Genomic DNA, 16,510 nt, shown 5'->3' with positions numbered 1-16,510 from the left:
GAGACCCACAGACTCGCACTGAGACCCATAGACCCCCACTGAGACCCACAGACTCGCACTGAGACCCACAGACTCGCACTGAGACCCACAGACTCGCACTAAGACCCACAGACTCGCACTGAGACGCGCCACACCACTCAAGCTGTATGATCAACGTCGGTCGTGTGGCTGTGGTGGCCACGGTCGATATCGAGAGACACGAGTGGCGTCATCCCCTTGGGGTCGTCCCTTCTTTTTCGTCCCGAGCACCGCACGTCAACCCCCGATCACCCACGACCCTTAGCACCTCTCCCTCCCCCCCCACCCGCCTCCCTCCCCCCCCCCCCCCCCCCCACCGGCTCCTCACACGTACAACTCACACATACCACTCGCTGTAGTTGGCGGGCAGCGGTGGAATGAGCGATGCGCCAATCATCTCGGCGTGGACGCGTCGCGCCGGCTCGCTCAGCTCCATGAGCGAGTGGGCGAGCGACACGGAAGGACTTGCCATGCCACCCCCTCCTCCTCCTAACACTCCTCCTCCTAACACTCCTCCACCACCTAACACACCTCCTCCTAAGACTCCTCCTAATCCACCACCACCACCACCTCCCAATCCACCACCAAGGCCGTTGCTATGCATCTTGCCCAGCGCGAGGTTGGTCGCGTGCGTCGTGACGGACGCGCCCGACGATGCGGAGGACGACGACGACGACGACGACGATGTCGAGGACGACGACGAGTGGGACGAGGACGAGGAGGAGGTGGTGGTGGTGGTGGGGGCTGCGGGGGTAGCCGAGGGTTCCCCCGTAGCGGAGGGGGGTTGCTGAGCCCCCATTGCGGGGGGAGTCGCTGATTCGTAGCCCGAGCTGGCGGCGGGCGACGGCTGCGAGCCCTGGGCGCTCGACTCGTGCACCTAGACGGGCACCGTGAACATCATCAGCATCATTAGAAACATCATCATCATAAACAGCAGCATCATCAACAGCAGCATCATCATCAGCAGCATCATCGTAAGCAGCAGCATCATTAACAGCCGCAGCATCATCATCATCAGCAGCATCATCGTAAGCAGCAGCAGCATCATCGTAAGCAGCAGCATCATCATAAGCAGCATCATAATCATCAGCATCATCATCATAAACAGCGGCATCATCATAAGCAGAATCATCATCGTAAGCAGCAGCATCATCATCAGCACAAGCAGAAGAAGATTCAACATCATCATCAGAGGAAGAAGCAGCAGATGATGAATCAGCAGCAGCAGTAGTAGAATCGTCATCAGCAGCAGAAGAATAATAATCATAATCACCATCAGCAACATCATCATCATAAGCAGCAGCATCATCATAAGCAGCAGCATCATCAACAGCAGCAGCATCATAATCATCAGCATCATCATCAGCACAAGCAGAAGAAGATTCGACATCATCATCAGAGGAAGAATCAGCAGCAGCAGCAGTGGTAGTAGAATCATCATCAGCAGCAGAATAATAATAATCATAATCACCATCAGCAACATCATCATCAGCGGCGGCTCAAGGATCAGCAGTGAAAGCAACACACATCATCTATCCACTGCTAGTCGTTTCCTCTCCATCATCATCAGCAGTAGTTTTGACATGGTCATCATCGTCATCATCAGCAGCCCCAGCTAAAGAGCGCCTCCTCCACACGTGGTCGCCAGCTCTGGCGGTCTCGCGAGCGACGCGCGCTGATCACGACCACTGATAGGCGGGTCTCATTGATCAACGATCGATCAATGATCGATCAATGAGATCACCAATAACTATCGCTCCACTGACGCTGCTGTGCACAGCCTGTGTGTGTGTGTGCATTGTGTGTGTGCTTTGTGTGCGTGCGTTGTGTTTGTGTGTGTTCGTTGTGTTTGTCTGTGTGCGTTTTGTTTGTGTGTGTGCATTGTGTGTGCATTGTGTGTGTGCATTGTGTGTGTGCATTGTGTGTGTGTGTGTGTGCATTGTGTGTGTGTGTGTGTGCGCGTTGTGTGTGTGCGCGTTGTATATGTGGGGAGTGGTAGTGTAGCGGTTAGCGCGCCCTGCTATGAACCTGGCGACCCGGATTCGATTTATGCTCATGGCCAACACCAGTGACAGAGATTATCTGAACCGGTCCTGGGCCTCCCCTAGGTCGACTCAGCCTCAAATGGCGCAGTGTGTAAAAAAGGATCGCCACTAGGGAGACAAAGGCGGCCGGGTTTGATGCTGGCCACCCACTCCCTCGTGTGCCGTGTCGGCCTTCATAGGTGTTCGCTAACAACACTTGCCCCAACAGTCTGTTACAGGCTATACGGGGGAGCTTTGTCTTTGTCTTTTGTGTGTATGTGTACGTTGTGTGCGTGTGGTTATAGTGTCATGGTCCCGCCCAGCACACTCACTCGTTTACTCACCCACTCACTCACTCACCCACCCACCCACTCACCCACCCACTCACCCACCCACCCACTCACTCACCCACTCACCTACCCACTCACCTACCCACCCACTCACTCACCTACCCACTCACCCACCCACTCACTCACCTCACCCACTCACTCACCCACTCACCCACTCACCTACCCACTCACCTACCCACTCACCCACTCACTCACCCAATCACCCACTCACTCACCCACCCACTCACTCACCCACTCACCCACCCACTCACCTATTCAACCACCCACCTACTTACTTAGTTACTCATTCAGTCGCCCCCATACTCACCCACTCACTCGTCCACCCCACCCAGAATGCCTGCTATGGATTGGGATTTGTCATAGGAGCCCGCGAGGGAGGGAGGGCAGTTCCCACCCTGGATGTTAGCGACTTCTAGGAACCATCAACTCGTCAACTCAGCATGCACAGTTGCCCATCAACGTATGCATTTGCAATTCACAACAACTCATTGACACACAGCTACCCGTTCACTCACTCACACACACATCCACTCACCTACTAACCCACTCACCCCAAACACATACAGACGATCACTCACCTACCCACTCACTCACTCACGCACACATCCACTCACCCACTAACCCACTCACCCCACACACACAGACACTCACTCACCTACCCACTCACACGCAACCACATCCACTCACCTACGAACCCACTCACCCCACACACACAGACACTCACCTACCCACTCACTCACGCACACATCCACTCACCTACAAACCCACTCACCCCACACACACAGACACTCACTCACCTACCCACTCACACACAACCACATCCACTCACCTACTAACCCACTCACCCCACACACACAGACACTCACTCACCTACCCACTCACACACAACCACATCCACTCACCTACAAACCCACTCACCCCACACACACAGACACTCACTCACCTACCCACTCACACACAACCACATCCACTCACCTACAAACCCACTCACCCCACACACACAGACACTCACCTACCCACTCACACACAACCACATCCACTCACCTACAAACCCACTCACCCCACACACACAGACACTCACTCACCTACCCACTCACACAACCACATCCACTCACCTACAAACCCACTCACCCCACACACACAGACACTCACCTACCCACTCACTCACACACAACCACATCCACTCACCTACTAACCCACTCACCCCACACACACAGACACTCACCTACCCACTCACACACAACCACATCCACTCACCTACAAACCCACTCACCCCACACACACAGACACTCACCTACCCACTCACACACAACCACATCCACTCACCTACAAACCCACTCACCCCACACACACAGACACTCACTCACCTACCCACTCACACAACCACATCCACTCACCTACCCACTCACACAACCACATCCACTCACCTACAAACCCACTCACCCCACACACACAGACACTCACCTACCCACTCACACACAACCACATCCACTCACCTACTAACCCACTCACCCCACACACACAGACACTCACCTACCCACTCACACACAACCACATCCACTCACCTACTAACCCACTCACCCCACACACACACACACTCACTCACCTACCCACTCACTCACGAACACACACACACAGACGCTCAACTACCCACTATTAGGTAGACTCAGCCTTGAACAAACTCGCATACCTGATGCACGGTGTGCATTCAACCTCGGTACTGATGGGGAGACAAAGGCGGCCGGGCGATGGTCGTTGCCACACCAATCCCACTCCCACTCCCTCGTGGTGCCGAACCGGCCTTCGTAGGCGCTCGCTAAACGCACTTGCCCCAGCGGTCTATGAAAGGCTACACTGGGGAGCTTTGTCTTTGTGTTGTACTCAGTGAGAATGGGCGACTGCGAGTCATACGGACAATTCCACATTTCGACCACTGTTTATAGTATCTATACTATTATATATACTATTATATATACACACACACACATATATTGTAAAGTCATATATATTTCGATTTAATGCTTTCTTGTTTCTTTCGGTATAGTCACGTAGAAGGGAAATAATAAAATAATAAAAATCAAACATAATAAGATAAAATTCTCACGACGTTTCGGCCACAACGCAAGCAGCCGTCCTCAGGCGAAGAACAGGGCTGTCGGAAAGACAGCGTCCTAATTAGCCCTGTGGCCGAAACGTCGTGAGAATTTTATCTTATTATGTTTGATTTTTATTATTTTATTATTTCCCTTCTACGTGACTTCACCGAAAGAACCAAGCATATCAGTATATATAACATTTACAGTTTACGTGTAGACTGCTAAGACATTACATAGACACAAAACATATACATAACGTTACATATATAAATACTATTTTACATAAACGCGTGTGTATATACTGTTAAAAAGAGTAAATATAGAGACAGCGTATAGTCATAACAATCTCTGTGTTGTCATAGATATGTGCATACCCTAAAACAGTGTGCATATGTAAACAGTGCATGTGGTTATACCAATGTTTACAGAATTTATATATATATAAGCATGTATTTAAAGACTATTTTGGCAGTCTAGTTAAAAAAACGATATACCGTTTAATATAAACACGTGTACACAGTACTTTTAAAGGCAGTCTATAAACAGTATATGTCGTTATAAAATGTATACTGTTTCATATACTGTATACAAATGTGCATGATGTAAAGACAGCATAAATAGGTTATATAGGGTTTATATATATAAAATCATAACACTATATCATGTGCGTGTGTGTTAATGTATGTGCTGTGTTGATGTGTGCATTGTGTAAATGTGTGTGTGTGTTGTGTTAATAAGTGTATGGCGTAGTATCACTGCGTGTGTTGTGTTAATGTGTGTGCTGTGTGAATGTGTGTGTTGTGTGAATGTGTGTGCATTGTGCGTGTTGTGTTCATGTGTGTAGGGGGTTGTTTTACTCTGTGTGTGTGGTGTGTATTGTGTTCATGTGTGTAGGGGGTTGTTTTACTGTGTGTGTGGTGTGTATTGTGTTCATGTGTGTGGTATGTTCATGTGTGCGGTGTGTGCGCTGTGTTCATGTGTATGGTGTGTTATTGTGTGTGTGTGCATCACGTGTATAGTGTTAATGTGTGTGGTATGTGTGTTGTGTTCATGTGTATGGTGTGTTAATGTGTGTGTGTTGTGTTAATGTGCGTGGTATGTTCATGTGTGCAGTGTGTGTGTGTGTTGTGTTCATGTGTATGGTGTGTTAATGTGTGTATGTGCATCGCGTGTATAGTGTTAATGTGGGTGGTATGTGTATATTGCGTTAATGTGTGTGGTGTGTTAATGTGTGCGGTGTGTGTTGCGTTAATGTATATGCTGCGTTAATGTGGGTGGTGTGTGTATGTTGTGTTAATGTGTGTACGGGGTAGTGTTTCTGTGCGTGTGTGTGTTGTGTTAACGTGTGCGGTGTGTGGGTTGTGTTAATGGATATGTTGCGTTAATGTGTGTGTGGTGTAGTGTGCGTGGTGTAGTGTGTGTGTGGTGTGTGCGTGTTGTGTTCATGTGTGTAGGGGGTAGTTTTACTCTGTGTGTGTGGTGTGTGTTGTGTTAATGTGCGTGGTATGTTCATGTGCGTGGTGTGTGTGTGTGTTGTGTTCATGTGTATGGTGTGTTAATGTGTTTGTGCATCGCGTGTATAGTGTTAATGTGTGTATTGTGTTAATGTGCGTGGTATGCTCATGTGCCTGGTGTGTGTGTGTGTTGTGTTCATGTGTATGGTGTGTTAATGTGTTTGTGCATCGCGTGTATTGTGTTAATGTGTGTGGAGTGATAATGTGTGCGATGTGTGTTGCGTTAATGTATATGCTGCGTTAATGTGGGTGGTGTGTGTGTTGTGTTAATGTGTGTATGTGCATCGCTTGTATAATGTTAATATGTGGGTTGTGTTAATGTGTGTGTGGTGTAGTGTGTGTGTGTGGTGTAGTGTGTGTGTGGTGTAGTGTGTGTGTGTGGTATAGTGTGTGTGTGGTGTGTGTGTGTGGTGTGTATGTGGTGTAGTGTGTGTGTGGTGTGTGTGTGGTGTGTGTGTGGTGTGTGTGTGGTGTGTGTGTGGTGTGTGTGTGGTGTAGTGTGTGTGTGGTGTGTATGTGGTGTAGTGTGTGTGTGTGTGGTATAGTGTGTGTGTGGTGTGTGTGTGGTGTGTATGTGGTGTAGTGTGTGTGTGGTGTGTGTGTGGTGTGTGTGTGGTGTGTGTGTGGTGTAGTGTGTGTATGTGTGGTGTGTGTGCTGTTTTAATGTGTGTGTGGTGTGTGTGTGTGTGGTGTGTGTGTGTGGTGTAGTGTGTGTGTGGTGTAGTGTGTGTGGTGTGTGTGGGTTGTGTTAATGTGTGTGTGGTGTAATGTGTGTGTGGTGTAGTGTGTGTGTGGTGTGTGTGTGTTGTGTTAATGTGTATGTGGTGTAGTGTGTGGCGTGTGTGCTGTGTTAATGTGTGTGTGGTGTAGTGTGTGTGGTGTGTGTGTTGTGTTAATGTGTGTGTGGTGTAGTGTGTGTGTGGTGTGTGTGTGTTGTGTTAATGTGTGTGTGGTGTAGTGTGTGTGTGGTGTGTGTATGTTGTGTTAATGTGTGTATGTTCATCGCGTGTATAATGTTAATGTGTGTGTGGTGTAGTGTGTGTGTGATGTGTGTGGGTTGTGTTAATGTGTGTTTGGTGTAGTATGTGTGTGGTGTGTGTGTGTGTGTGTTGTGTTAATGTGTGTGTGGTGTAGTGTGTGTGGTGTGTGTATGTTGTGTTAATGTGTGTATGTTCATCGTGTGTATAATGTTAATGTGTGTGTGTGGTGTAGTGTGTGTGTGGTGTAGTGTGTGTGTGTGTTGTGTTAATGTGTTTGTGGTGTAGTGTGTGTGTGGTGTAGTGTGGGTGTGGTGTGTGTGTTGTGTTAATGTGTGTGTGGTGTAGTGTGTGTGTGGTGTGTGTGTGTTGTGTTAATGTGTGCGTGGTGTAGTGTGTGTGTGGTGTGTGTGTGTTGTGTTAATGTGTGTGTGGTGTAGTGTGTGTGTGGTGTGTGTGTGTTGTGTTAATGTGTGTGTGGTGTAGTGTGTGTGTGGTGTGTGTGTGTTGTGTTAATGTGTGCGTGGTGTAGTGTGTGTGTGGTGTGTGTGTGTTGTGTTAATGTGTGTGTGGTGTAGTGTGTGTGTGGTGTGTGTGTGTTGTGTTAATGTGTATGTGGTGGAGTGTGTGTGTTGTGTTAATGTGTGTATGTTCATCGTGTGTATAATGTTAATGTGTGTGTGTGTGTGTGGTGTGTGTGTGTTGTGTTAATGTGTGCGTGGTGTAGTGTGTGTGTGGTGTGTGTTGTGTTAATGTGTGTGTGGTGTAGTGTGTGTGTGTTGTGTTAATGTGTGTATGTTCATCGTGTGTATAATGTTAATGTGTGTGTGTGTGTGGTGTGTGTGTTGTGTTAATGTGTGCGTGGTGTAGTGTGTGTGTGTGTTGTGCTAATGTGTGTATGTTCATCGTGTGTATAATGTTAATGTGTGTGTGGTGTAGTGTGTGTGTGGTGTAGTGTGTGTGTGTGTGTTGTTTTAATGTGTTTGTGGTGTAGTGTGTGTGGTGTAGTGTGTGTCTGGTGTGTGTGTTGTGTTAATGTGTGTGTGGTGTAGTGTGTGTGTGGTGCGTGTGTGTTGTGTTAATGTGCGTGTGGTGTAGTGTGTGTGTGGTGTGTGTGTGCTGTGTTAATGTGTGTGTGGTGTAGTGTGTGTGTGGTGTGTGTGTGTGTGTGTTGTGTTAATGTGTGTGTGGTGTGTGTGTGTGTGTTGTGTTAATGTGTGTGTGTTCATCGTGTGTATAATGGTAATGTCTGTGTGTGTGTGTGGTGTGTGTGTGTTGTGTTAATGTGTGCGTGGTGTAGTGTGTGTGTGGTGTGTGTGTGTGTTGTGTTAATGTGTGCGTGGTGTAGTGTGTGTGTGGTGTGTGTATGTTGTGTTAATGTGTGTATGTTCATCGTGTGTATAATGTTAATGTGTGTGTGGTGTAGTGTGTGTGTGGTGTGTGTGTGTGTTGTGTTAATGTGTGTGTGGTGTAGTGTGTGTGTGGTGTGTGTGTGTTGTGTTAATGTGTGTGTGGTGTAGTGTGTGTGTGTTGTGTTCATGTGTGTATGTTCATCGTGTGTATAATGTTAATGTGTGTGTGTGTGTGGTGTGTGTGTGTTGTGTTAATGTGTGTGTGGTGTAGTGTGTGTGTGTTGTGTTCATGTGTGTATGTTCATCGTGTGTATAATGTTAATGTGTGTGTGTGTGTGGTGTGTGTGTGTTGTGTTCATGTGTGTGTGGTGTAGTGTGTGTGTATGTTGTGTTAATGTGTGTATGTTCATCGTGTGTATAATGTTAATGTGTGTGTGGTGTAGTGTGTGTGTGGTGTGTGTGTGTGTTGTGTTAATGTGTGTGTGGTGTAGTGTGTGTGTGGTGTGTGTGTGTTGTGTTAATGTGTGTGTGGTGTAGTGTGTGTGTGTTGTGTTCATGTGTGTATGTTCATCGTGTGTATAATGTTAATGTGTGTGTGTGTGTGGTGTGTGTGTGTTGTGTTAATGTGTGTGTGGTGTAGTGTGTGTGCGTTGTGTTAATGTGTGCGTAATGCGCGCGTGCTGTCTGTGTGTGCGCGTGCATTTAAAAGCGTGCGCGTGCGGGGAGCGGTGGCGCAACAGTTAGCGCAGTGGCGATCATTTGAAAGAGTGAGTGGGGCCCGCCCGTATTGTCCACACATCCCCGGAGTACCCGGTGCGGTGTGTAAACATCGCCACAAGGGAGACAAAGGCGGCCAGGCGTGGGTCAACCACCCACCTCGTCATGTTGTCATGTCGGACTGTATCGGGGCGATTCGCCATAACAGCACTTGCCCCAAACAGTCTGTGGAAGGCCGTGCTGGGGGATCTTTGTCTATGTCCGCGTGTGTCTGCGGAGCTGCTAGCGCGCTGCACTACAAAGGCCCAGGACCGGTTCAAACGATTATTTGAACCGGTCCTGGGCCTCTCCCTAGGTCGACTCAGCCTAAAATGAGTACCTGGTGCGGTGTGCGAACATCGCCACTGGGGAGACAAAGGCGGCCGGGCGCGGTGCTGGCCACCCACCCCCTCGTGTGCCGTGCCGGCCTTCACAGGTGCTCGCTAACAGCACTTGCCCCAACAGTCTGTTGATGCTACACGGTGGATCTTTGTCTTTTTGTATCGAGTGTGTGTTTGTGTAGGAGTGTTTGTGTGAACCCGATGTGTGCAGTATTCGATTCAGAAAATTATTCCATCGTTGAAGCGAGATGTGGACGCAGGAGAATTTTGTTTTGCTAATGATGACACGAACAATGATGATGCTGATGGTGACGTCAATCACAATGACGCTGATGATGATGTAAATAATTATGTTGCTGACGATGGTGCTTATATTGATGATGATGATGTGGTTGCTCACATTTGACCCGATCCTCTCACCTTCGTGTGCTTGCGCAGCGAATTGGAGGTGCGTGAACGACTTGTCGCACACTCACACACTACACTACACTATACACTACACTGCGCACTATACACTACACACTACACACTCACCTTCATGTGCTAGCGCAGCGAGCTAGGGTGCGTGTACGACTTGTCGCACACTACACACTACACGACACTCACACACTACACTACACTATACACTACACACTCCACACTACACACTACACTCTCACCTTCATGTGCTTGCGCAGCGAGCTGGGGTGCGTGTACGACTTGTCGCACACTACACACTACACGACACTCACACACTACACTACACTATACACTACACACTCCACACTACACTACACTACACACTACACTACACACTACACTCTCACCTTCATGTGCTTGCGCAGCGAGCTAGGGTGCGTGTACGACTTGTCGCACACTACACACTACACGACACTCACACACTACACTACACTATACACTACACACTCCACACTACACTACACTACACACTACACTACACACTACACTACACACTACACTACACACTACACTACACACTACACTCTCACCTTCATGTGCTTGCGCAGCGAGCTAGGGTGCGTGTACGACTTGTCGCACACTACACACTACACGACACTCACACACTACACTACACTATACACTACACACTCCACACTACACTACACTACACACTACACTCTCACCTTCATGTGCTTGCGCAGCGAGCTGGGGTGCGTGTACGACTTGTCGCACAGCTTGCACAGGTAGGGCTTGTCCGACGTGTGCACGTGCATGTGCTTCTTGCGGTCGCTGCTGTTCGCGAAACGTCGGTCGCAGCCCACGAACTCGCAGCGGAAAGGTTTCTCTCCTGGGTGGGGGGGGGGGGGTCGGGGGGGGGCGAGAGAGGGACAGAGAGGGCGGTGATCGACGCCTTCTTGTATAGAAATCGATCCGCAGTATGTCGTGGAGAAGGGGCGTTGCCCGAAACGTCGCCAATGATGTTTGTATGTTTTAACGGCCACACACATGGTCGTGTTGTTGTTGTTGTTGTCGACACGGGCTGTGTTATTGTTGTTGTTGTTGTAGTTGGCTGTGCTTGTGTACCACTGCCAACGCAGCACAACATTGTTTGCGTACAGTTTTGCCTGTGGAACATTAGCCCTGGGGATACAAAGGCGGTCGGGCGTGGCTTCAGAACAAAACCCCCCACCCACCTCACCCACCACCCCACCCCCCCACATAGGTGCCACTCGCTAACAGCACTTGCCCCAACAGCCTGCGCAGGCTACACGGGGGATCTTTGTCTTTGTGTGGTTGTTTACAGCACGCGCCCGTGTGTGTGGGTTGTGTAGCGCAACGCGGCGCTACGAACCTGGCGACGATTATCTGAATCGGTCCTTGGGCCTCCCCTAGGTAGACTCAGCCTCAAATGAGTACCTGGTGCGGTGTGTAAACATCGCCACTGGGGAGACAAAGGCGGCCGGGCGTGGTGCTGGCCACCCACCCCCTTGTGTGTCCTTCTCGCCTTCACAGGTGCTCGCTAAAAGCACTTGCCCCAACAGTCTGTCACAGGCTATACGGGGGATCTATGTCTTTGTCTTTTTTTCGAATAATAGAACGACTGCTGCTGATGAGAACACCGAATGTGGAAGCCAGACCCACGACTTTGCCTGCGTGGAATTGTTGCTGCTGATATTCTGTAAGAGCCGGCAAAAAGGCCACGTGGCTGATGGGATGTGTGAATGTGTTCTTCGTACACAAGGGCGTTCCCCGAAACGTCGGGACATCAAGCTTTTATTAAATGTATTTTAACACCGCCATTAAAGCATTTACATTGTTTTATTTTTTAAGCAAATATTTTTATTTTATCGTTATTAATAATAGATTATTTTTTGACTTCTTCCTTGTCAGATGTCATGTACAAAAACTCGACCGAGTAAGAACCCTGAATACACGAACAGTCCTAATTACATTTCAAAATATAATTCGTTGCATCGTGTGCGTTAATGTTAAACAGTGGAAGTCAGTTTAAACATTTGTTAAAATAAATTGAATAATCCTACTTGAATTGTTCAAATAAATACGATAATCCTACGCGTCCAGATTTTTTTTTTAAAAACCCGAAAATGTTTCCTTCTTGACTCGAGTGATTTTATTGCCGACTACGTAGCGCAGTGCGCTAACCACTGCGCCACCGCTCTCTCCCCCCCCACACACAACTCACTCGCTATACACGGACACTACAAACAGCAACAACAGCTGAAACCACACACACTCGCACTGCACGCGCGAGCCTTGATAACACAGACTAACTCGAGCACGTGGGTCATCGACACGGCGAACAGATCATCGCCGATGCGTATAGCTGAATCGACGCAGTCAACGGACGTTTAGCGAACGGACGCGGCTAACATCGCGAACAGGCACAGTTAGAAAAAAAAAGTGCGTGTCTGTGTGTGCGCGCGTGTGTGTGTGTGTTTATGAGTGTGTGTGTTTATGAGTGTGTGTGTGAGTGTGTGCGCGTGTGTTTGTGCAGGTGTGTTTGTCTGCGTGTGTATGTATGTGAGCGCGCGTGTGTGTGTGTGCACGTGTGTGTTTATGTATCGCTAACAGCACTTGCCCCAACAGTCTGTTAAAGGTGAAAACTGTTTATGTGTGTAGGGAGCGGTGGGGCAGTGGTCAGCACGCTGCGCTATGAACCCGGTGACCCGAGTTCCATTCGTGCTCACGGATAACAGCAGTGACGCTTATTTCCACGAGTCCTGGGTCGCCCCTAGGTCGACTCGGCCTCAAATAAGTACCTGGTATGGTGTGTGAACATCGCTACTATAGAGACAAAGGCGACCGAGCGTGGTGCTGGGCACCCACCACCTCGTGTGCCGTTCTGGTATTAATTGGTGCTCGCTTGCAGCACTTGCCCCAACAGTCTGTTAGAGCTATCCGGGGGATATCTGCCTTTGTATGTTATGCACATTCGTATGTTGATGACATTGTTATTCGATAAAAAAAAAACTAACATCCGTTAAAATAAATTACAGAGTTACGTGGTGATTGAACACCATTATCATCATCATCACCATCAGCAACATCATCAACATCACCACCATCCTAACCTCTCCAAACTCACTCCCTGCACGCAAAATCACGCACCATCGTTCTCGCGCTCGTGATGCTGCTGCTGCTGATGATGATGAACGTTGCTGATAATGATGCTGATGATGTCGATGGTGATGATCACCATAGGTGGGACAAAGTCATTGTTATGCAAGTCCAAGTCGAGTCGCAAGTCATCAAATTCATGACTCGAGTCTGACTCGAGTCCAAGTCACATGACTCGAGTCCACATCTCATAGGTGGGACAAAGTCATTGTTATGCAAGTCCAAGTCGAGTCGCAAGTCATCAAATTCATGACTCGAGTCTGACTCGAGTCCAAGTCACATGACTCGAGTCCACACCTCTGATGATCACTACGAAGGTTATGATGTTGATGGGGTTGATGTTGATGATGGAAGAGTGTGGATCTCGGTTCAGACGCGACACTCAGTGAGAGCCACCGAGATCATGTGAAGCTACCCCAACAACAACAACAGCAACTACAATAACCAGATTCCACAACCACAACAACAACCAATTTCCACAACTTTAACAACAATCACAACACCAAGCACAACAACCAGATTCTACTACAACAACTACAACACCGACAACCACAACAACTGCAACAACTATTATTACGACTGCAACTACTATTACTACAACTACTTCAACAACAACAACAACTAAAACTGCCATAACTACGATAACTACACTAACTACTGTAACCGTATGAATGCATTCCCTTAATATTTAATTTCGCGCACACACACACACACGCTGCATATAAAGTCACACGAGCTAATGAATCAATTAACAAAATTAATTGCAATTGTATATTTCACTGTTTAATATGAAATGTTATTTGTCCATGGCAGAAGGGGAGTTTAATCGCAATTAATTGATTTATGTACGCACACAATGCATATGAATTAATTATACAGCAGTGGATGAAGGTTAAGCTAATTTAATTACGTTTTATATAGTATATGCATATATTGTAAATAATCTTATAACTCAACTGCTCGATGGATGATCTCATCACACACGTGGGGAGGGTTGTTTGACCATACTTCACCATTCTGGTCAATGGGGATTTTGTATGGTTAGACGTGTAGTGTGCGTATATACATACACAAAACGTACGAATTAACTTCGCTTAAACCTGGCTTAGGTTGTACAAATAGAGTTGAAATAGTGACATAGATAATTGCAATTAATTATCTGAATAGGCTAATTAATTTATATTTAAACCGTAAAACACTTTGATGAAAGCGAACGCAATTAGGCATTAGAATCGAAGCTCATTTGCATGCGCGCATTTACATATTCGCATTGATAATCAGTTGCAATTGTTTTTCCTATAACAAAGACAAAGCTCCCCTGGATAGCCTTAACACACTTTTGGGGCAAGTGCTATCAGTATAGACACACATACATATATACATACATACATACAAACCAAGGGTTCCCCGTGTAGCCTTAACAGACTGTTTGGGCAAGTGCTGTTAGCGAGTAGCACCTATGAAGGCCGGTACGGCACACGAGGGGGTGGCCACCATCACGCCCGGCCGCCTTTGTCTCCCCAGTGGCGATATTACCCATCGCGCCAGCTACTCATTTGAGGCCGAGTCGACCTAGGGGAGGCCCAGGACTCGTCAACGATGTGGGGCCATGAGCGGGAATAGGAGTCGGTCCGCCGGGTTAGTTCGCGAAGTGACCTAACCGCTGCGCCACCGCTCCCGACACACACATACAACACACATACACAGAACACGCACACACAACACGCACACGCGTTCACGATATACACAACAGAGACAAAAGCTCACCCACACAGCCTCTCAACAGAGAGTCGGGACTAGTGCAATGTGTTTACAAACATTCATGAACATACATCGATTACAACATTTATACACACACCGATACGTACATACATATGCACATATACACATGTAAAGACACACATATATATATACAATGGCAAAGAAGAAGATCCCCCGTATAGCCTTAACAGACTGTAGGGGCAAGTGCTGTTAGCGAGCACCTATAAAGGCCGAGACAGCACACGAGGGGGTGGGTAGCCAACGCCACGCCCGGCCGCCTTTGTCTCCTTAGTGACAATGTTTACACACCGCACCAGGTACTCATTTGAGGCTGAGTCGACCTAGGTGAGGGGCCCAGGACCGGTTCAGATAATCGTCACCGGTGTTGGCCGTGAGCGGGAATCGAACCCGGGTCGCCAGGTTCGTAGCGCTAACCGCGACACTACCGCACACGCACACACACACATATATACACACACACATATATATACACACACACACTACGCAGATATGCACATAGTCATTAAGTAAAATTTCGATTTAAAGCTTTCGTGACTGCAGGGATTCATCTACTTGGTTCTTTCGGTAAAGTCACGTAGAAGGTAATTAATAAAAGAATAAAATAATATTGTTTTAATTTTTATTATTTTATTATTTCCCTTCTACGTGACTTTACCGAAAGAACCAAGAAGAGTAATTAAGTTATTTTTCATTGACTAATTATACCACCCCCCCCCCATCTCTCATGTACCCCCGGTGCTTCCGAGGTCCTCATCGACACCTCTTGGTGATGCTAATGCGGCTGGCAGGAGATGAGGGATCTAGTCCCGGGTTTTGTGTTGGCGAAAGTAGTCGCGCTGAGTACCATTAGCATGAGAAGCGAGGAGCTGGGGTGGTGGAGGAGGGGTGGTGAAGAGAGGGGAGATGGGGGAGGGGAGGGGGAGGGGAGGGGGAGGGGAGGGGGAGGGGAGGGGAGGGGGAGGGGAGGGGGAGGGGAGGGGAGGGGAGGGGGAGGGGAGGGGGAGGGGAGGGGGAGGGGAGGGGGAGGGGAGGGGGAGGGGAGGGGAGGGGGAGGGGAGGGGGAGGGGCGACTGCCTCGTCTTGATGGGATCCATCCTCCCTCCACACGCAGTGATCCCATCGCAACAACAACAGCAACAACAACCACAACCACCACAACTCACAACAACAACAACTAACACGGTCTGTGAAACAACAGCAGCAGTAGCAGCAGCAACAACCACCACCACCACAACTCACAACAACAATACAACAGGCACGGTCTGTGAAACAGCAGCAGCAGCAACAACCACAACTCACAACAACAACAGCAGCAACAACAACCACAACACACAACAACAACAGCAGCAACAACAACCACAACTCACAACAACAACAGCAGCAGCAACAACCACAACTCACAACAACAACAGCAGCAACAACAACAACAACCACAACTCACAACAACAGCAGCAGCAGCAGCAACAACCACAACTCACAACAACAGCAGCAGCAACAACCACAACTCACAACAGCAGCAACAACAACAACCACAACACACAACAACAACAGCAGCAACAACAACCACAACTCACAACAACAACAGCAGCAGCAACCACCACAACAACAACAACAACAAACGCGTGGCTATGCCTGACTAACGATGGCGATCGCTCAGCGCTGCTGACGGAACGAACGCTCCCTTAGCAAATCTCAGAATCACAATGTTGATTTCATATCGG

At 48.3% G+C, this 16,510-nt stretch overlaps 1 protein-coding gene across 1 annotated transcript in view; it reads right to left on the bottom strand.

Moving 5' to 3' along the window:
- Nucleotides 1-331: 331 nt before the first annotated feature.
- The window catches only part of LOC144948899 (uncharacterized), a 25,887-nt gene continuing 9,708 nt past the window's right edge, over nucleotides 332-16,510 (bottom strand). Inside the window, exons 2-3 of the mRNA XM_078878609.1 lie at nucleotides 10,553-10,716; nucleotides 332-895 (exon numbers count right to left, since the gene is read on the bottom strand). Coding sequence (XP_078734735.1) covers nucleotides 356-895; nucleotides 10,553-10,716 — 704 coding nt within the window. The 3' untranslated portion in view covers nucleotides 332-355. The remainder of the gene's footprint in view (nucleotides 896-10,552; nucleotides 10,717-16,510) is intronic.

This window comes from Lampetra fluviatilis, chromosome 51 (genome assembly GCF_964198595.1).
Source record: "Lampetra fluviatilis chromosome 51, kcLamFluv1.1, whole genome shotgun sequence".
Taxonomy (NCBI): Eukaryota; Metazoa; Chordata; class Hyperoartia; order Petromyzontiformes; family Petromyzontidae; genus Lampetra; species Lampetra fluviatilis.
This window is presented reverse-complemented; position numbering and strand designations above follow the sequence as displayed.